Source organism: Phalacrocorax carbo, chromosome 1, assembly GCF_963921805.1.
Source record: "Phalacrocorax carbo chromosome 1, bPhaCar2.1, whole genome shotgun sequence".
Lineage (NCBI taxonomy): Eukaryota > Metazoa > Chordata > Aves > Suliformes > Phalacrocoracidae > Phalacrocorax > Phalacrocorax carbo.
This window is the reverse complement of record NC_087513.1, coordinates 14,153,563-14,175,685: the sequence shown is the minus strand read 5'-3', so window position 1 is coordinate 14,175,685 and position 22,123 is coordinate 14,153,563. Positions and strand designations below refer to the sequence as shown.

The following is a 22,123-nucleotide window of genomic DNA, read 5'->3' as shown; positions in this document are numbered from 1 at the left end:
GATGTTTAATGATCTTTAGGAAAAGATTAAGTCTAACCACTGCTTTCAGAATGGGAAACTGAAAAATAAATTTTATTCAAATGTAAGATGTCTTTAATGTTTAAGCTGAACCCGGTTAATTAAGGAAAATAATCATCATCTGTTGCTGGGAAAAAAGCTGCCTCCTGTGTTAAAAAAAACCTTTATTTCAACACACTTCAAATCCTATGAGTTTATTTAACAAAGGAAAAACAGACTAGCAAGCTTAATTTAATTCTGTGGTTTAATGACTAATAAGAATTTGCATTGCATTTATTTTCCAGGAATGTTAATATAGATCGTTTAGACACATAAGAAGAGTTGTAACAGCACAGCTCATCCCTGAACAATGCTCAGTGAGTGACTGTGGTTACTACCATTAGCAGAAGTCTTTGAGATTTAGGCCTGTAACTAAGTTTATTTACAGATGGGAAAATCCTTCTATGTACATTCAAGAGACGCTGAGCCTTATCTATGATTTTGTTACTTCAATCTTCTGCCATATAAAGTAAGCAGAATCTGAGTTTCTTACTTTTGTGTTGATGTACTATAAAAAAGTCAAAAAAGGGGCCCTAATATTTTCCTAGAATAGTGCAACTGATACAACGTGTACCGTAACTGATAACTCTGAGTTACCCTGCTGTATAAAAGCTCAGGTTCCTGAAAGAAAATTTATGAGCTTTTTTTATTTCTGAAGCTAGACAGCGTGCCTTGCCAGTCAAAAAGAAGAAAAGATCTGCTTCAGCTACACAGCTATCAGTCCTACTCCTGAAAAGAAGAGGGCGGAAACATCTGTGAGAAATCACCCCCTTTTTACTGTCTCTGCAAATATTTAGCTTTTAGAAAGAAAATGGGAAGAGTGAGAAGAGACATGTGTCAGTGAGAAGGTAGAACCTACCTACTGTGATACTCCCTGTTTTGGTCTGAAGGCTGGTGTTACCTGTTAGGAAAAGAAAAGGGGGAAAACATAGTAAAAGCATATTCTTTAACTGGTTTCTGAAATCATAACAAAGACTAAAGTAATGTGATCCTATACAAGAGCATTATAGCTGTAGTAATATATATAATTTGCATATAAAAGCAAAATAGAATAAAACCCACTTATATTGCTTGAATATTACCACTTTACAAACAAAAATCCCAACACATGGGTAATAATGAAGTGATTCCAGAGAAGAACACTGAGTAAAGCTTAAAGGCACAGACTGGATGTGGGGGGTGGACAGGGAAGCAGAGGTATTGCAAGGCCAAAGCACAATATTTTCTTACTTTATTTTGGGCCAAGTTTTTAATTTTTTAAATTGTTCTGATGCCTGCAACATCACTATGGATGATTTAAATAGTTCAGTAGGATGAGCCACAAAAGCTGTTTTTATTTTCCTTTTTTATATACATACATATGTACATGCCCCTTCCCTCTGGAGGTTTTTTTGCTTTATGCTCAAAGGCTACTTCCTGGACAATTGCTTAAAAAAAAAAAAAAAATAAAAATCACTGAACATTATCTAGTCCCTCCAAGCTTATTCTTATGTGCATGATGACCCATTGCCAAGTTTTCATTGGATTCACCAAGATCTGAGTGTGTTGGGCAAACTGGAGAATACCAGACAGTGTATAAAGCATAAGACATAGAATGGTCTCCTACTGACCCTGCGTTACTTTGAACAGGTACTGGTGTTTTATCCTTAAATCTCAAAACACATACTCTTCCCCATTACCTATGGTATCAAGAAAATCTGGAAGGAGGACTGACGTACCTCATAACAGAAAAGCCGTCTATGCTGCTAACAGTCTAACAAAGTTGGTAGAAACTTCCATAGTTCTATGTATGTTACATGTAGAATTGCCTCCCAAAAAATGATTTAAATTAAAAAACTAAACCACAACATGTCATTCCTGCCACTCCTTCATTCTCCCAGGAGTATAACAAATTGAAAAATATGGTTGATCACAGTAATTTAGTAATACACAGTATTCACAATAACTTTCAGGTTTTTTGGGAGGGGCCTTTAAAATTTGCAAATGGATCAAGATCTGCTCCCATCTTCTGTAATTACACAGCGGTGAGCAGCCGTTAGGGCAGGACGCATTCCACTGAGTATGACCTGTAGTGTTTTTCTTAGCAGTCCATGGGCTGAAAGCTAGGAAAGAAGCCTACCATCAACAGTCTTAAATTCATCATTTCAAGCACATACTGCACAAAAATACTTAGGGGTTCTGAAAATCAGAGTTGAAACAAAACCATAATTCAATGAGCTTGAAAGACGTTTGGCTTTACTGTTTGCTGTTTTTAAAAGGCATACTATAGTTATTCCCCCCTTTTCCCCATTTTATCACGATTAATACTTATTCTTGTACAAGCTACAAAAAAAAGCCTAGGGTTCTGTCAGGTAGCAACTCCGATGGAGCTGAAGCTAGATTATACTCTGTCTGAATATGGCCCCTGGGACTTGTGGATTTGCTGGTCTGTTCTTTGTTTTTCTGGAGTTTTTCTTTTCTGTTTGCTAGGAAGGTCCTTGAAAAATATTAAACATTAAGAAATCAGACTCCTATTAACCACAAACTTATATGGCAGATACAACTAATGTTGTGTAATGCAAACATACTAGTGTGATAGGCTCACTTCAAACATTTAGCTAGAACAAAATTGCTTTTAAAGCAGACAGGAATGTCCCACTGTGTTGTGACCTGCACTGTCTACAGACAGTGCACAGAAGTATACTTTTGGTAATGTACTTCTTCCATGAAGGCCAACAATTAATGTACAGTTTTTAAGTTAGCCAAGGGCAAAGAGAGAAAGACTTGACTAGAGGTAATCACTAGGTCAACTAGAAAGCTCAGTGACACCTGACAACTGTAATGCCAGTGACAGAAACTGATTAAAATGACTCAAAACCAATTTCTTCAAATTAATGCATTATTAATTTGCCATAAAACAATGAAGCATGCAGAAGAGCAATTAAGAATTCCTACATGCATATCCTCTTACCTTTACCTTTTTTTAATTTGCAAGACTGGTTAGATTCAATAAGGATCATTTACTCCCTTCCCTTCAGTCGTGGGTTGGACTACAGAAAAAATCGTGTTTACCCACTGGTATTTCCATAGGGATCTTAATCCCCCATTCCAAAGGCATCTTAAATATTTTAGTGACTTCAGATACATACAGTGGGATCAGCCCAGTTCTGGACATTTCAATCTAGCTGTCTTATCATATCTATGAATTACTTAGATTTTACATTAAAAGGTGCCTGCAAAATGCAAGCTATTCTGTTATTTTAAGACAGCATTTCTCAAATTTCCTTTAGTGTGAGTAAAATTTACACCTTTTCAGAGATAGTATTTTTTAATATGAAAATGTTTACGAAAGATACCTTTAAGTAAAATCTTAAACTCTATCTATTAAGTTTTTAAATTACTCGTAAAGTAGAAACACAACATTATGCACTGAAAGGAATTAAATCTAGCCAACATTAAAAAGTGATATAAACTCAAGTTAAATTAAGTATCAAATATTCAAACTACCACTGCTATTTGTCCTGCTAACACTGATACAGGTGTTCTATTAAAAAAAAGCATGACAGTAATTTTTATTTCATAACAAAAATAGCAGTTTCAACGACATTAAATACATGGTGCACATAATATACACTCACCTTCTTTAAAAATAAAAGGATCAGACAATCTTTTGTCTTTTGCTTAAGGACTGCAGTACAGAACCGCTACAGTGTTCTACACAGTCAGTTTTAGTCTTTCAGGTCCTGATTTTAATTCCATCCAGGCCCTTCCTGAGCCAAGTTTGCATTCAAGCCTGGGCACTGACAGTGTTGGAATCGTACAGGCCAAGTTCAACTACAAAATGGATCTCAGGAAGGTTTGTAAAGTTTGTGTTGCCCTGAGTTCAAAGTTCTCTGTGCAAAAGCAATGAGGTCTAGCTCAGTTTTGTGCACAGATGTGCTGATTTTATGCCAACTGTCATCACAGCATACCGTCAGCTATAGCAAAATAGTGGGCTTAATTGCCCAAGAAACAATCTGTCCAAGTGTTTACAAATAAAGCTACTACTAAAATTGAGCTACCTCATAAGCAAAGACTAGAAGTGAAAGCGACCAACTTTCTTCTAACATAAAATTATAATCCGAGTTTATATTTTCTACTTTTGTGTGTGTGTACGCAATAAAATAATTTAAAAGACTTGAAAATGTATTTGCTTTTACTATTAAAACATGACTGAGCATGATATTTTGCAGAAAATATTTTTCTGAAAAAACAGAATACAAGGATCAAGCAAACGTTAACGTGCAATTGTTTTAAAAAGAAACAGCTAAAGTAATGTTAGAGGTGTTCCAGTCCCATTTAGTAGAGAGCTCATGAAAATAACCCTGAAGTAACATAAGAAGTGTCTGTGTAATTTGGATACAATTCTATTTGTTTTCACATTGTTCTTCAGCTAAGCAATAATGAGGCATTACTAAGGAAGAAAGTCACTAACCTCAGCAGTTATCATTTCATTTTTTTTCCAAGAAAACAAAAATAAACTTTTGGATGTGCACAGAGGCAAGAACATGCTTACAAACTGGTCCTTCTATAGTATCATCATATCAGGTTGAAGTTTGGGGGGGGGAAAAAACCCAGCTGAAACAAAACAGCTTATCAGACAGAAGTACCAGTAACAAGTCTACATGTTAGAAGAATACAATAACAAGAAGAAGAAGAATTTAAAAAAAAACCCCAAACTTACTTCAGCCTATGCATGCTGAAGTGAACCTTACCTAACAGGTTTAGAAACCAGTCTTAAATTTACTATAAATGGACAAAGGACTTGCTCCTTTAAGGAAGAAACAAGAGTCATTTCTCAAGCAAGATGACATGACACCACAGAATTAGTAAGAAATTTCAGAAAATTGTTTATAAGGCATATGGCTAGAAATGTAGAACTTTGACTGTCCTGAGTGTAATTTTCACTCTTTGTACATCCTCCAGTTTGTTTTACTCAAGGTCAAATCACCACAAACTCATTACAGCACAGTCAGAATTCAGTGGGAATTTTGTTAAAATAGAAATGCACAACAGATTCCAGCCCTGACTGCTGTTTATATAAAACACACTCAGGTTAATTAGTTTTAGTTCTAGGCAAAGGACACTAAAGGGTGGATGGATTAGAGACTTTTTTTCCCAATCAAAGAAGAGAAACTGTCACCACTCTATTAGCACAGGGTGCCAACACACACACAGAGACCATTTTTACTAAAGACCTGAAAATATGGTCAAGTTCTACCATAGTTCTTAGTAGATGCTGTAAGAGTTAACTTCTCCTGTGAAGAAAATAAAGGGTGAGGAGAGGGGAAGAGAAGCCTTTTTATTACTTTTAGTATAATTTTTATTGCTGAATTTTAAAATATTTTGACAACCTTAGTATGTGTGATATGTATCTCTCCTATAATATATACTTGTCACTATTTCACAAGTGCACTTATAAAATTGTTTTTAAAAACACAGTATGCTATATGGCAAGTTAATTCTCATCAATTCGGCCTCTAACAAATACAGAACTGTTTTGCTCATATACTGTGCACAGTTGATTTAGTGACAGTCTATAACATGAGTCCATTTGTTGCTGTGAACATTATGAATACCTTCAAAGCACTAAAACTTTTGTTTCCCTAACCATGTGACAGTATTTCCTTCTTACCATGAATACTTCCCAGCAGAATATCACCAGCAACTGAAGACAGAGTTGATGATTCTGCATAGAGATACTTAGTTTTCAGCAGCCCATCTTCAGTAGATATGTTGATGGATGTCCCCTGCAGCTTCTCTATATTCACACTCTAAGAGAAATAAACTTAAATAAGCATAACAGAAAACTTGTCATCACAGTTTGAAAAGGCAGAAGGAAACAACACTATTAAGAGGCAAAACAAATGGAAAGCAGTTGTTGGTGCAGAACAAGCAGAATCAAGTTCTTAGTCAAAAGCTACACAAGACAAAACAAAAAACTTGTTCATCCAAGAGCTCTGACCAACAAGTTAATAATTCTTTGCAACATTCCTATGATTCATTACATCCATCATACAGGTGAAGACCCCAAGTAATCAAGCAGTTGAAAGAAAAATTTTATTTATTTTTAAAAACCAAAATGAAGCATTTTGAAAAGTAAGAAAAAGATGAGTTTTAATAGTGAAGACTTAACTTTCATATGGCATTATGACACTTGAATCATTGATACCACCACATACATAAACACCCACTGTCTTGGTTACATACAGCTATTTATGCAGATTTTTAATTGGCTCACTTGTAGACATAGCTTTGGTGAAGATTTGGAAAAACCACAGTTGCTCTTTTTCTCTGTATAATTGTTCCTATTACCTCAGTTATTCAGGCCTCTATTCTTGAACTTAAGCCTCAAGCTCTACAAAGCTTTGGAACACGAGGGATAAGATCTCCATTTCTACTTCTTTCCAAAAGAAGTGGAGAGAAATGGTAAGATTTGAAAAGTTGCACTATGGATAGATTTGGGGAATAAGAGGTGATAGATGAGACCACCTACATACAAGTAACCAGCCGTGTGACACAAACTATGACTACCTGAACAAAAACCAGAACAAATCACATGCTTGCACAACTACCACATGAATTTAATTCTATTCTTCCTCAGTTAAACTTGATTTATGATGGAATCATGCAATAGCTCATACTTTACCCCCATTCAGTTTGGTTTTATTTTGCTTACGCAGACTTTTAAGTAAATTACACAAAATCCTTATTCATTACATGAAATGATATACGGCCTTCTAGAACAAACTGTGCCTTATGTCAATTTATCTTTAAATCCACTTTTTCATTTTAACATTGTCATCTTGTGGAAAAAAGTTAATACAAGAAAATAAGCCTGCTGACCCTTCCAGTGTTATATTACATAAAGAATAATCTATGGATGAAGTAAGAGGTATTCTGACAAACAGCAGCTAGTGTTGCACAAACTCCATGCTTACGGTGTCCCAAGAAGGAAGCTGAAGAGGCTGGTTCAGTATGGACTATATGACAGGGTCATGGTTTTAGCTGGGATAGAGTTAATTTTCTTCACTGCAGCTGGCATAGTGCTGTGCTTTGGACTTAGTATGAAAATAATGTTGAGATAACACACAGATGTTTTAGTTGTTGCTGGGTAGTGTTTGTACTAGTCAAGGGCTCTTCTAGCTTCCCATGCTCTGCCGGGTGCACAAGAAGCCGGGAGGGGAGGGGGCACAGCTAAGAGAGCGGATTCAAATTGGCCAAAGGGACAATCCATATCATGTAACGTCATGCCCAGTATGCTAACTGGGAGGAACTGGCCGGGGGAGGGAAGCAGCAATCGTAGCTCAGGGACCGGCAGCATTGGTAGGCGGGTGGTGAGTGGTTGTATCGTTTGTGGTTTTGTTTTTTTTCCCTTTTTCCCTTTTCCTTTTTATTATACTATTGTTACTGTAATTATAATATTTAAATAAAATAATTATTACTATAATAATAATTTATTAAATTGTTCTTATCTCAACCCACAAGTGTTTTCCTTTTTGCTTTTGCTCTTCCAATTCTCTCCCCCATCCCAGAGGGGTGGGGGAAGTGAGCAAGCGGCTCCTTGGTGTTTAGTTGCTGACAGACAGGCAAATTATACTGTGACTTTACCAATCCACACATACTGAGCTTTACATCAGATTTACACCTGAAGTCATAAGATTACAGAATGGACTCTTGTCTTAAGACTTTTGACATGATGCTACACTACACAGTAGGTCTCCAAGTCTGTAACAAGATACATTAACCTTTAAGACAATCTGGTGATCAAAGCGCTGTGCTAGAATTAGAGATATGGGACAGTCAATACCTACAATCTGCACATGATGCTGCTTACAACTATGCTACAGAATCTAAGCACCAACAGCAAACAAAACCAATAATATTAGGGTATAATTTGTCCCTACCAAAAGTGACAGCAGTTCAGCTTTTCAGTGCTTCTAAAAAAAACTCTGACAAACAGAGACCTTAATAAACATGTCTACATTGCATCTGTCCTAGCAATGTTTCCTGCAGAGTACTCCACTACTCACTCACCCAGGAGGGCAAAGCGTAAACCTGCTGTGGCACATGGCCAAAGTAACAAGAGAAAAGCCACTGTCATTTTAGGGTCTATGACCTAAACCTGAATTGTATTAAATTAATTTAATTAAATGACTTGCAGACATTTCCAGTTTTAGCAGGGCCATCATTGCTATCAGCACAATGAAAACAGAGAGAGGTACACTTTAACAGGGGGAATAAAATAAAAATATCTGCATAGTTTGGATGCAAACTGGCTGCCTTGTGGCATTCCTGAATGGTAAAATAAAAGCCCAAAGAGCACACCATAGTAACAGATGTAGCAAGTTTTGACTATGTTTAGATATTTATCTTATTTAAATATTATAAAGCGCTTTATCATAAACAAGCTCACATACCAACTCATTTTATTTATCAGCCTCAATTACCTCTCCTAAAAATGCATAGCAATAGCGTTGTCTCAGCACATGATAAAATACTTAGTCAGCTAGTTACTATAAAAAAATAAAATGAAAACTAACAATACAATGCACATTTGTTTCAGAATAACCCAAATTGCAGGGTGGAGAGTCAGGCTGCTCAAGTATAAGACTAAAAAAAGGTATCCTAGATAGGAAAAGCATGAAGGAAAAAAATAGGATTGTTTTTTACTGAGACTAAGTAGGTTTTCAGTCCCAAATTGTTTTGGGACTCTCATGAACTTTTGGCAGAACATAGATGTTTGGCTCTGCTAAATAAGTGTTATAGAAGAAGCCCCATGGCACAGATTAGCTAATGACTCCCCAGTCAAACGAATTTATTTTTGTCCATTGAACCCAGGTTTTCTGGAAAAATTCCCTCCCTTGAGAGTAGAATGTTGGGAGTCACAGTTACTGAGACTGACCACATGCTCAAGTTCCATCAGCTTCCTACACTTTAAAGCAAAAACATCAGTCTATCTTTGTAAATCAGACTGAGAATGTTTTTGCACCTGAACACATTTTCAATACAAAAACTAACACCTTGCTATGTTTAAATACGAGATAAACAACTCCTTCCCCACACATTCCTCCTCTTGTCCTTCCTTTTTGTGCTATCCTTGCTCAAATGTTTTACCAGCGTCTTCTCCATCTTCCCCCCTTAAAAATATTCTGTGTTTCTCAAGTGCCTAGTGCCTTTTACCAGAGCCTCTCCCTCCCCATCTCCAGGAGGCGGCTGGAAATGCTGACAGAGCCATAATTACATAATGATGACCACAACTGATGGAAGAAACATCTCATACAAATACACACAGGAGATGTAAGGCTGATGTAACAGAAGTGGCCAACTGAGAAATCTCACACTGTCCTTCCTAACTACACAGCAAAGTTTAAAGAGTATTTCAGTAACATAAGCCAAAATATTGTTCCATAGCTGTAAATTTCTGTTAAAATGACCCACTTTACTCAAGTTACTACAGCTTTACAACTGAAAGAGTGGCTTCTAGCAACATTACAAACTACAAAAATATTGATGTTCATAAAGAAGCACTTCAACTTAATCTGCATGAAGTTTGTTTTGTTATTTCAGAAGGACAGTGTCTGAAAAAAAGTGAGATTTTTAATCAGCATTTAAAGACTCAAAGCAAAACAATTATTTCATTAACTACATTTTCACATAGATACAGATGTAATTATTTTTCTACCATCCATGTGTTTTGATCAACACCAGCAAGATGCTAGCTGAAATGAACACCATGGACTGCACTGGTATAGCAAACTAGTTTGGGAGCAGCACAACTCTGAAGACCACCATGCTAGCATGTTGTGTACAGCAGGAATTCACAGCAGTCAAAGCACTTCCTAAACTGCACTCAATCTTCTTCACTGGTAGAAGGCAAGGATTCGTTTTCAGATCCTTCCAAAAGAAGCCCTCTGCAGGAAGACAGATGACATATCAAGAAAGCTGTAAACTACCTCTGCCCCGTTCTGCTCCCTGTGGCTGACAGTGCCTTAGGATGGACCCTAACTCCAATAACTACTAACAGTCCCAAGGGAACTGCCAATTGATTAGCACTGATCATGCAACGGTGGCATTAACAGAGCATGTCACAGTCAGACCTTAACCATTCTGCTTTATGCTGGGAGGTCTTGCTGGGGTAAAATAAAGTCCATGAAGAAATATCAGTCATAGAAACATTTAGGTTGGAAAAGACCTTTAAGATCATCGAATCCAACCGTTAACCTAGCACTGCCAAGCCCACCACTAAACCATGTTCTTAAGCACCACATCTATATGTATTTTAAAGACCTCCAGGGACGGTGACTCAACCACTTCCCTGGGCAGCTTGTTCCAGTGCTTGTCAACCCTTTTGGTGAATAAGTTTTTCCTGATATCCAACCTAAACCTCCCTCGATGCATTTTGAGGCCACTTCCTCTCATCATATATCTTGTTACTTGGGAGAAGAGATTGACACCTGCCTCACTACAACCCATTTTCAGGTAGTTGTAGAGAGCAATAAGGCCTCCTCTCCGCCTCCTTTTCTTCAGCCTAAACAACCCCCAACAATAGGACAGCTACAGCAGCCTCTGGGCTCTTTTGTACACAAAAGGCAGGCTAGGATCCACTACAAAGAAATGCAGGTAATTTAATGTTGACAGGTTTTGGAAAAAATCCAATGGCATGTTGCTTAGTTTACAGCAAGACATTAAGAACAGCTCACAGCTGACTATGTAAGTGAACATATACACCTTGTAGATTGGGTTCTGATGTAACAGTGCCAAATGGCACTTCACAGGGGTGATTTTGTACTTGTAGAACTTAATAGCTCGGTCTCAATTCTGTTCTTGGCTAGGGAGAGCTACCTGCACTCTTTCTGATTCTTCCAAGTGCTGCTGGTTTTAAGGGTACCTAATGATTCTGATAGAGTACTGCATTCATCCAAGCTACATCCAGTCTTGGCTTGGCTCCCCATGTTCATATAGCAATGATTCAGCTCTAATGGAGCCTAATGCAACCAGTTGCATGGACATTATGATGCCTAAACATTCAAGCTGAGCCTAAAAATCAGACTGGGTGTGAGAAGTGTAGTATTATGTAAGGGAGCCTAGCTCTACATTATTTTAAATAATGGAGAATGGAGTATGCCAAAAACAAAACTAGATTAGAGTAGTGTGATGTCTGTCTCATACTGCCACCTGCTGAAAAAAAGCAAGCTACTTCTCTAGGAAACTAATCTTATTATGACATGTAATTATATTTCCTCAGATACAAGGAAACACACAAAACCTTCTACTCTTCCATTCTCACAATCATATTATGCTGGAAGTGTACAGCATGTACAAATATCAAGCCACTATTCATGAGACACTAAAACTCATGGGTCTATTGCAGAATCCAGGATATCTAAGATATCAGCCAAGTAAGAAGTTTAAGTGTGTTGTGAAGGTCTACACAGGTAAAGCTAACAAGCTGTATCAGCTAGCACAACCTTTGTGCTGATGGAATGATCGTGTGCTTATTACTGCTCTTTCTGTGGACCTAGTTTACTAATCCAAATCAAGCGTAAGATAAGATAGTTTAATTAAACAGACAAGTATAAGTTAACAGTGAATTGACAATTGACCAATGAGGGTCATTCAATATTCTTCAGCACATTCTTCAAAATTTAGTCATTTTTCAACAGACAAGCTGAATAAGCCATTTAAGAGAAAGTTTTATTTCTTACTTACACCCTTCTCCATTGCACATATATCTGTGTTTCCATAAAGTGTTCCAAGACCAATTACTTTGCCACCGTCTGTCCGTATATCAATTTTATGACTCTGAAAAAAAGGTTTAAAAATCATATCATTAGGATAATCATAATTAGAAAACAAGGTACCTTGTTCTTCAGGCTGTACCACAATAACCACCTTGGATCACAAACTTCCATTTTACTGTGCAGAATTCTTCCCAAGATATTGCCAAATGTGCTGTTTTGAGTTTGACTCCACTGGAAACAAACAAGTCACCTTTCTTTGTAACCAGAAACACAAGGGAAAATGATGAAAAGAAACCCTTTATTCTCAATACAGGTGGAGGGTTTTTTGTTTTGTTGTGGTTTTTTTTTTTTAAACTAGAAAAACATTCACTCAGTATATATTAAAATGAGCAGCAGGGAAAGACGGATCTTTGTATTTCATTTATGCTCCATCCAGAAACCAAGGTATGCATATACCTGGTGCTGCAGCAGATGAGGAACACGAGCTGGCAGTGAGAAATGAACTTGCAAACTGGAGCCTTTCAGTGACTGGAAAACTACAGCGTCACTGAAGTCTGTAGGATAACCATATATATACACACATGAACACACCACAGAGCTACTTATGCTTGGAGTAGTATGTATAGCCATGAACTTCCGTGGATGGATACCAGTACATACCTTAGGTCTACAAGTAGAATGAGATCTACAGTATTTCACTCCAACCAGATTCAAATTCAAATTAGGAATTTTGCACACATCTGCATTACAGTCTTAAGTTTTTCACAAAGAAACCAGGTTTCAAGTTAAAAAAATGCTATAGCCTTTATACCTTTCAGCTGCTGCTGCATACAACTCACAAGAATGTACAGAAATACACACAAACTAATCTTAGAAAGACAAAAATAATAATAAAAAAACAGGCCTTGAGAGTAAAAACCAACCATTAGTATGAGGGGAGATGGGAAAAAAAAATAGATCAGATTTAAATAATGAAACTGTATTCATAAGCTGCAACATCAACAAATCTGACTTTAAGAAGTCTACAGATCTCAACAGCAAAGCTCTTTTGTTTAATTTCACTAGCATGAACATTGGAATAACGCTGAATTAAAAAAATATTCTGCATTTTTTATACTTAAAGCTGGATAAGCTTCCCGCACACACATTCCCCCGCCTTCATTTTCCCATACCACCACCTCCATTTTCAGATATACTTGTTTCTGTTGCAAAGAGTATTATTCCTGCAGATGGTATTTAATTTAGGACACCATCCATTATATTTGACAATCAAGCATATAAGAAATATTCAAGATCTTTAGATTAAACACCTGTCTGGATAAGCCATAATAAATTGCATTAGCTAGATCTAATCAGATGGCAACAAGATTAAGGAGTTTTTAGAATATATATATATATTTTCTAAAAAAATACATGAAATCAAGTTTCCTATATGGAAAACATGGACTTATACTGCTCCAACACATTTCTGATGAAACATCAAGAACCAGAAGTTTCATGGGGTTTCATAACACAGGAGGACCTCTAGAACAGTGTTTCTTAATTTGTGTCCCAAGTCTTCCTTTCTCCTCTTCGTTTAAGAGACACCCCCACAGTAAAATGCAATGCCCATAGCTTGAGACTACAGTAGTGCCTCAGACCTTATAAAGGTTGTAAATAACTCGGCTGTTCAGTTAAGCTTCTACACAAATATAGTAGACGATTCTCTCCAGATACAGTAAACAGGATTAAGTTAAATTAGATGCTTCAGCCAGACATTACAGTTCCTCTAAGGCAGCTACATTAGGTACATTATCAGAATAATGGTTGAAGAGGAAATCCTCCAAGCGTATAACTTGAGGAAAATACCACAACTCATATGATTAGAAGAATTAATGTATAGCAATGACTGACTTACCAGCATTGCTACTGATAGTTAAGTAAAATAAAACCATGACATACAGACTTATTTCCTCAATCTTTTTTTTACTCTATCATTTTTGAGATAGAAAAATCTTTGATAAGACACAGGTCCCTCAACTTTTTTCCCCAGAATTATTAGACTATCCCTACCCTCTTAAAAAACAGCCTTTGAGAGGTAGGTATCAATAGAGGCATCTAACAGACAGCAGGATTTGCTGAGAGAGGAAGCAAGTTATAGTGGTCAAGTAGCTTTTTCATTAAGCAGGAATATTCCACTAGCTGAAAGAAAGAAGCACCAGTTTGTCATAAGGCTTCTTCTAGCAAGGAAGAAAGGTTTGAGTAAGGAAAAGGTAAAAGGCTGTCAAGGCCATGACAGATGTTAAAAGAAAAACAGAAGAATGTGTTCAGTTCAAAGAAAGGAAGGACAGTGGTACAGGACTTTTAACAAAACAGACTCAGACATGGTGTGTCATTAGGAAGCGTGGCAGGTCTTCCACTGATTGTGCATGAGACAACTGGAAATTCTTGTTATCACTGGCACAGTCAAGGAGTCAGAAGTAATCATTGAGCATAGAAAGAAAATTAAAGGACCTTCTTGGTCCCACTGCTAAGTTGATGAACTGTAATAAGAAGCGGGGGAAAAAATTAAAAAGAAGCAGCACTGCTTTCTCAATAAAGAACTTGGGAATAATTTATGATCTGAAGAAGACCTAGAAGTCATAAATGTATTTTAGAATTACTGCTGCTATCTGTTGACCTAGAGACTTGGAAGCAGAACAACCACCACCAAAAAAAAAAAAGATCTCAGTAAAACAGCCCTCAAGAAATCTCACTGGCTGGGTAATGCCTACCACACCAAAAGTGCCAGTCAAAATCCATTAAAAACACTCATGGAATAATACTCTGTTCAATTACTAGCATGCATGATTAAGGAAAGTAGGTGTCAAATTTCTAGGTGTTCTGTAAAGACACCATATAATATACCAAAAATCTGCAAGTCTCTTGAATTACAAGTTATCCAAACAACTTCTTGCAGTCTGTGGCAAGTTAAAAGAATTAGCAGTTGTGAAGCTGTTTGCTGGTGCTCTTGAATAACCCCCACATGACCACATTTTTTTATTTATTTAAAGCCATTGATCAACAATCTTTTGCTCTCTCCTCTAAAGAAAGGGTCTCCTGCTTTGCTTGTCAATGAGGTTTGTGGACAGCATGACAGTGAAGTAACATTAAACAGCTCTTTAATCTATCCAGGGGAGGGCAGTATCGCTTCAGTTTGCTCAGTAAAGCACATTCCCTAAAGGGGAATCAGCTCCTGTGCTGCACTACAGAATCTAGTCTGTAAGATGTTCAGCAGCTTTGAAAAAACCCAAAAGGTTAATAGTTCTGCTTCTCTGCTAATACAGATTATAATTCCTGAACCTATATTAGAAAAATTGAGTTACACCTGCCTTACTAGAACTACAGTGCTTCTTAAAAACAACATTAGACTAAAAACTGACTGTACGGCTAAGAGATACTGTAACTGAACAATTGTTTGCTCTTGCAAACACATACATCACTGGTAATTTCAATTCAAAACCTTCATCTCACTACTTCAGAGTCAACAAAACCAAGAGTGGTAACATACTTTTTCTAATACTGTAATGTAGAAGCCATCACAGTAACCAGAATAAAGACAACCAATCGCCACTCACAACCCAAAAGAATACTTCATGTAAACTATTTTGATTAAAAAAAGCCAAAGCTTTATAATCTACCAAAGCTTTGTTTTAACAGGAGTTTCATTTGAAATCTGCAGTTCCTTCTGGATACTTAAAATTTTAAATGCCTTCTGGGACAAGGCCACTCCTCATCTGAGGCTTAAGGGAGCAAAGAAGCTTCCTGTCACCACCAACATAGTGGACACACTGAGACACGTGCACAAGGAAAGGATCATCTTTTATACTTGTAGTTTTCCTGACATTTTTTGTCAATCAGACAAGGCTCAAAGTTGACAGAGGAAAAAAAGCAACACCAAGCTCTTCTAAATTATGATGAGGCTGTGGAGGAGTTGGTCTCAGAGGCCCTAAACTGGTGATTTTCAGCCGCCTTTTCAGTTCATTAGAGAGTACTGTTTCATTGCTACTTGAAGTCTCAAGGAAAATAGAACTTTTTCCCTTTTAAAATACAACATTTTCACATCTCAGATTGTATATGACAAAAAAATGCCCACAAAATAAGTTAGCCGTCTTTCCTCAAAATCCTCTTTTTCCATGACATCACAAAAAATTCTTGACAATCGTGATGGCATGCTGTGATTACTGTCACTATTGCTGGCCCAAACTACCTTGTTTTCTCATATGATGTAGTTTCTCATGTACTGCTGTTATTATTACATGAGTAATTTTTAACCAAAGCTTTAGACATCAGTAACACATATAGTACAGTTAACTTTGTCAGGTTTTTAGTTACCTTTTTAAGAGTAATATGGTCAATTACACAGAATGTGGAAGACACAACTTGTCTGTAGTTCACTGAACATGGAGTAAACTTACCTCTATTGTATATTAAATGTCCCTTTCAGTTCAGTTTCCCATATGTGCACTATAAAATTATCTCCTACCATGGTAGAGAAAAATGTTGAAAGATTTTTCATACCTCAAAAGTGCTCAAACTTAGGAATTACCCTATTTGAAAAGCCCTCCTTTTGAACGTTGACCAATTCCTGCAGGTATAATCCCAATTGTTCAAGTGAATTTGATTCTAAACAGCACCTCAGATATATTTTGATTATTTCTACAAAAGCCTAAGTCAGCAAACCTGAAGCCTTAAGACTGAAAGAACAAGGTCATGACCATGATATATACACTATTTATCAGATACATTTCAGTCAGGTATTTTGGACATGTAATGTGTAACTTACAATTGAAAATTAACCTAAAGAGTTTGTTAACAGCACTGACAGATTACAATTATTTTAAAAAAAAAAAACAAACCACAGGAAAAAACATAAGCAGTGTACTGCAAAGTACTGACTGAGCAAGCATAACTATTAACCTTGACAGAAAATCCCAGTCTGGTTTTTGGTTTTTTTTTTGAGGGGCGGGAAGGGCAGATATCAGGCTTACTGCTGTCACTGTTTCTGCTGGCTTTGGCTATCATCAAAGGTACCTGGACTTCTGACTCCACATTATTTAGTGTATTGACTTTGTGTCATAACTGTATGCAATAAATGAAGGTGAGATGCTACACACATAGTAACACTTAGAAATATCAGAGTACTTCTCACCTCCAGAACTAGTATTTAAACTTCTATACTATATTCCACCACACAATCCCTTTTATAACATTGATGGAGCGAGGGAGGGTTCTTTGTACCTTTATTGACTGCAAGACACTAGTCCCCTTCTCCGTTTCTACGTTGCAGTTGTCACATTCTATTTTCTGAATCTTCACACATCCAGTCCCTGATGTTTTGATATCCAAATCTGGAATTAAAATATTTTTATTAATAACAAAATGAGAAGAGTCAGATCTATTTAACATAGTACTTGATCACTTTATTTAGTGGCTACATATAGTAGGGAGAAAAAGCTTCTTTGTCATTAAAGAACTCTCTTGCAAAGTTTGGACACATACTTTCAATTGCATGACCAGTCAACATCAAGAATTGACACGGAAAATTTTGTAAGTCTGCGTATAGTCATCCAGCTTCAGGAGAGAACATTAAATGGCAGCAAAGTGACTGTGACATCTGGCAAGGAATCAGCAGGGTGTGGTCCTTTAGTGAAGTTTTGGGTTGGGTTTTTTTTTGGGCGGGATGGGATGGGGGGGACGGGATGGGACACACAGACACTGGTTTTTTTGTTTTTTTAAACCCTCTCCCAAACTGCACCTCCATCTCAACGCCACCCAAGTCATCAATTTTGTAAGCAATTCTACTGAGACATTTGGGTGCCCTGACATGGGTATTGGGGTGGAAAGGTTGGCAGGTTGTTTGAGGCCACACATAGAGTAATAAGATCCAACAGGACAAATAGAGAAGTCTTGCTTAGACCTATGCTGCTTCAGCTAGCAAGAAGTGTAACACAAAAACAGGAACACAAGAGCTTGCATGTGTCATTCTTCCCTAGTCTTCTGGAAGGCCTGACTTACTCCCCTGGCATGAAGAAGCATGTTTGCCTCAAGTATCGCCTCACCTTATTACTGTCCATAGGCTCCTGCAAAGAAATGTGACTAGGTCTTGTAGATAACTTATCAAGGGAGTAATTTGTGGGCTCATAGCGCTTCACGCAGGAGCAGCAAAAGCATTTTTCTGCCACTTGAGTTCACCCAACTTCCAAAAAAAGGTATCGTGAACAAGATTTTAATCAAACCATATGTTTCTTAAATTTAAGTAAACTCTAAGATAGGTTTTGAGGCACGTAAAAGCGCAAACACAGTTGGGGACTATCATCAGAGGCCTGAGACCCAGCATCACAAGCTTTTATGTTGGTAAAGCTTAGACAGTTTCACCAGACTAAAAATATCTGAGTGGTATCTGAGCTATTTCAGTTTGATCGATGCTGATCGACAGGTTCTGAAGTCAAGACAAAACTTTTCCATAAAGTTTTACTTCTCAGGGAGCAGTTGGATTATTTAAACGTAGTTCCCAGAGAGACACAAATAGAGGCATTCTCCAAACATCTATGTCTGAAACAGTATGTCCCTGCACAGCACAAACGTGGAGAGTTCAAAAAGAAAGCAATATTATTTTTGAATACAAGCTGTCTTGCTCAAAACTGCTCAATTCACCCACTGGAAAACTGCATTGTCCTTGAGAGGATCTACATCCAAGACTTCTGCTATTTTGCCTTCTGAGAAGGGAAACCAGGGCACTAAAGCAAGCTTCTGGCCAACAGAACCTGGTCCTGATGGGTGACTTCAACTACCCAGACATCTGCTGGAAGAATAATATGGCAGCTCACAAGGTCATCCATCAAGTTCCTGGAATGTATAGAGGACTGTTTCCTGATACAAATGTTAGATGTGCCAACCAGAAATGAGGCACTGCTGGACTTGCTATTCACAAACTGAGAAAACCTGCTTTGTACTATCTCGGTTAGTGATAGCCTTGGCTGCAGTGGTCACAATATTGTGGAGTTCGGGATCCTGCTGACTGTGCTGAAGGTGACCTCTAAAACAAGGGTTCTGGATTTTAGAAGAGCAAACTTCAGCTCGTTCAGGGCTCAGTTGGGAAGGATTCGATGGGAAGCTTCCATGCAAGACAAAGCAGCTAGTGAGAGCTGGGAGTTCTTCAAGAACTCTCTATTGGAAGCACAACGCCAGTTTATCTCCTACAAAGGAAAGGGAAGTAAGCAGAGCAAGAGGCCCCCTTGGCTCAACCATGAGCTCCTGGGTCTACTCAAATCCAAAAGGGAAGCATACCAGAGGTGAAAAAGTGGAAGATTATCCATCGAGAGCTACAAGGGCATTGCCAGAGCATGCAGAGATGCAGTTAGAAAAGCAAAAGCTCAGCTCGAATTGAAACTGGCTGTAGATGTCAAAAATAACAAGAAAGGTTTCTTCAGGTATGTCAACCATAAGCAGAAAAAGAAGGAAAACATAGGCCCACTGTTAAATAGAAAAGGAGAGTCAATCACCAATGATGCTGAAAAGGCAGAGGTCCTCAACACCTTCTTCACCTCTGTCTTTACCAGCACTGTTGGGTTGCAGGTTTTGGGAACAAAATTGCCGGTTGATCCAAACACCGACCCACCATCAGTGAAGGAAGAGTTAGTACATGAATCACTACAGGAGCTTGACTCCTACAAATCAATGGACCCTGACACCATCCACCCAAGGGTGTTGAGAGAGCTGGCTGACATCACCGCAAGGCCACTCTCCATAATCTTTGAGAAGTCATGGAGAACGGGGGATGTCCCAGAGGACTGGAAGAAAGCAAATGTTACCCCTATCTGTAAGAAAGGCTCGAGGGAGGATCCGGGTAACTATAGGCCCATCAGCCTTACTTCAATCCCTGGGAAAGTTATGGAACAAATCCTGCTGGGGGCCATCACAAGTCAAATGGAGCACGTGATTAGGAAAAGCCAACATGGCTTCACTAAAGGCAGATCGTGCTTGACAAACCTGGTGGCCTTCTATGACAAAGTGACTTGCCTGGCTGACATGGGGCGGGTGGTGGACATTGTCTACCTGGACTTCTCCAAGGCCTTTGATACAGTCCCCCACAGCCTCCTCCTGGAGAAATTACTGTGTTGTGGCCTAGACAAGTGGTCTGTGCAATGGGTGGGGAACTGGCTGACAGGCCGCACCCAAAGGGTGGTGGGAAATAGCTCCTTTTCTAACTGGCAACCTGTCACTAGTGGAGTCCCCCAGGGATCTATATTGGGCCCAATGTTATTCAATATCTTCATAACTGATCTGGATAATGGCATCAAGTGTAGCCTGATGAAGTTTGCTGATGACACCAAGTTGAGTGGGGAAGTAGACACTCCAGAAGGGAGAGCTGCTCTGCACAGAGATCTGGATAAGCTGGAGGAGTAGGCCAGCAAGAACCTTATGAAGTTCAACAAGGACAAGTGTAAGGTCATGCACCTGGGAAAACATAACACGGGAGTGCAGCACAGACTGGGATCCACCTGGCTGGGAAGCAGCTCTGTCAAAAGGGACCTGGGGGTCCTGGTGGACAAGAAGCTCAACATGAGCGAACAGTGTGTTGCTGCAGCCAAGAAGGCCAACAGGATGCTGGGCTGCATCAAAAAGGGCATCACCAGCAGAGAGAAAGAAATCATCAGCCCACTCTATTCAGCGCTTGTCAGGCCACACCTGGAATACTGTGTGCAGTTCTGGTCCCCAATACACAAAAAGGATGTGGACAGGCTGGAAGGGGTCCAGAGAAGGGTCACCAAGATGGTCAAAGGACTGGGAAGCTGCCATACAAGGATAGGCTGGGAGAGCTGGGTTTGTTCAGCCTTGACAAAAGGAGGCTCAGAGGGGATCTCATCACCATGTACCAGTACTTAAGGCGTAGTTACAAAGAAGATGGAGACTCCCTTTTTACACGGAGTCCCATGGAGAGGACAAGGGGGAATGGACACAAGTTGCTCTTGGGGAGATTCTGGTTGAACATGAGAGGGAAATTTTTCACAGTAAGGATAGTCACCATTGGAATAATCTCCTCAGGGAAGTGGTTGACTCGGTCACGTTGGACACCTTCAAGAGTCGTCTGGACGGGATGCTGGGCCATCTTGTTTAGACTCTGCTCTTCCTAGAAAGGTTGGACTAGATGATCCCTGAGGTCCCTTCCAACCTGTGATTCTGTGTGTGATTTATAAGAATAACGTTACTAAAAACTTCTGATCCTGTAGGGCATATTATAGCCATCATTTGAAAGACAGATTAGTAGTGCAATCCTAGCTGTATCAAAGACGGGTGCCAAAAGAGGACACAGAAGCCTGGGGATTCATGAGCATGCTGCTGAGAAATACCAGGGATTCCTGGAAATATACTTTGTGTCTTGATCCTCTGCAGTCACAGTGCTTTGCTAGGCTTGTTATATCGAAAATTAGTGGGCAAGGAATGGAGCCCCTCTGTCTTACAAATAAGCTTCCTGAAGCAAGAATAAATTACTCCACAAAGAGACAGGCCAAAAGCTGGATTACATTGCTAACAAAACTTCAACAAGGAAGGAGGGACAGGATACAATCTGTTTCAGTGCCAAAGATCCAAAAATAGCTAGTTTGATTCCTCCTTAGCAAAGATGAGGGCTGAAGCCAACTTCGGCCACAAAAACCTCGAAGAATGCATGAAGATCTTTGAGGTACAAAGGCCTTGTACTGGAAATAAAGGTACATAGGGAAAAATAACTTTGGTATCAGAATGTAGGCAGGGGTGCCACAGAAACATCACGTTAAGCTATATTTGAAGTAGACTGAAAAATTACTTCTTTTAAAGTGACTCAGCAGCCCTGAACTTCATGATGATCCACTTCTCTGCTTGTAGAGGAAGCTTACCAGTAAGTGAGTATGAATGTAAAATGATTCATTCCAGGAAAAGCTATTTATTGAGGGCATCAGACTATAGTATTTTCTACTCTGAGGCTGTAAGTCTGCCATACTTCGGAGTAGATATTGATGATCTTTTTTCCAACTTGTTAACATGCTAACACTTCAGAAAACTACACTGTTGAAAACATTCACATTTGCTTTCCACTAATATTTAAGAAAAATAAGAAGCAGAAACAGGCAGTTCATGAGGTTAGGTTCTCCCCTCATATAAGCAGGCAGAAAAATTGTTTAAGAAAAATTATGATTTTGGTAATTCATAGAAACATTCAAGACCCATACATTAATTCAGTTTGCTTAGTTAGTTCCACAAGAATCTACAGCATTTAGCCAAAAAGCTAAGTGATCTCATGGACT

The 22,123-nt window shown here is 38.5% G+C and overlaps 1 protein-coding gene across 2 annotated transcripts in view; it reads right to left on the bottom strand.

The window, feature by feature from the left end:
• FAM185A (family with sequence similarity 185 member A) overlaps positions 1–22,123 on the bottom strand; it is a 48,277-nt gene that overhangs the window by 21,280 nt on the left and 4,874 nt on the right. For both annotated transcript variants that reach the window (XM_064444264.1, XM_064444256.1), the window contains exons 2-5: positions 17,079–17,188; positions 11,788–11,880; positions 5,711–5,849; positions 917–958 (exon numbers count right to left, since the gene is read on the bottom strand). In XM_064444264.1, coding sequence (XP_064300334.1) covers positions 917–958; positions 5,711–5,849; positions 11,788–11,880; positions 17,079–17,188 — 384 coding nt within the window. The remainder of the gene's footprint in view (positions 1–916; positions 959–5,710; positions 5,850–11,787; positions 11,881–17,078; positions 17,189–22,123) is intronic.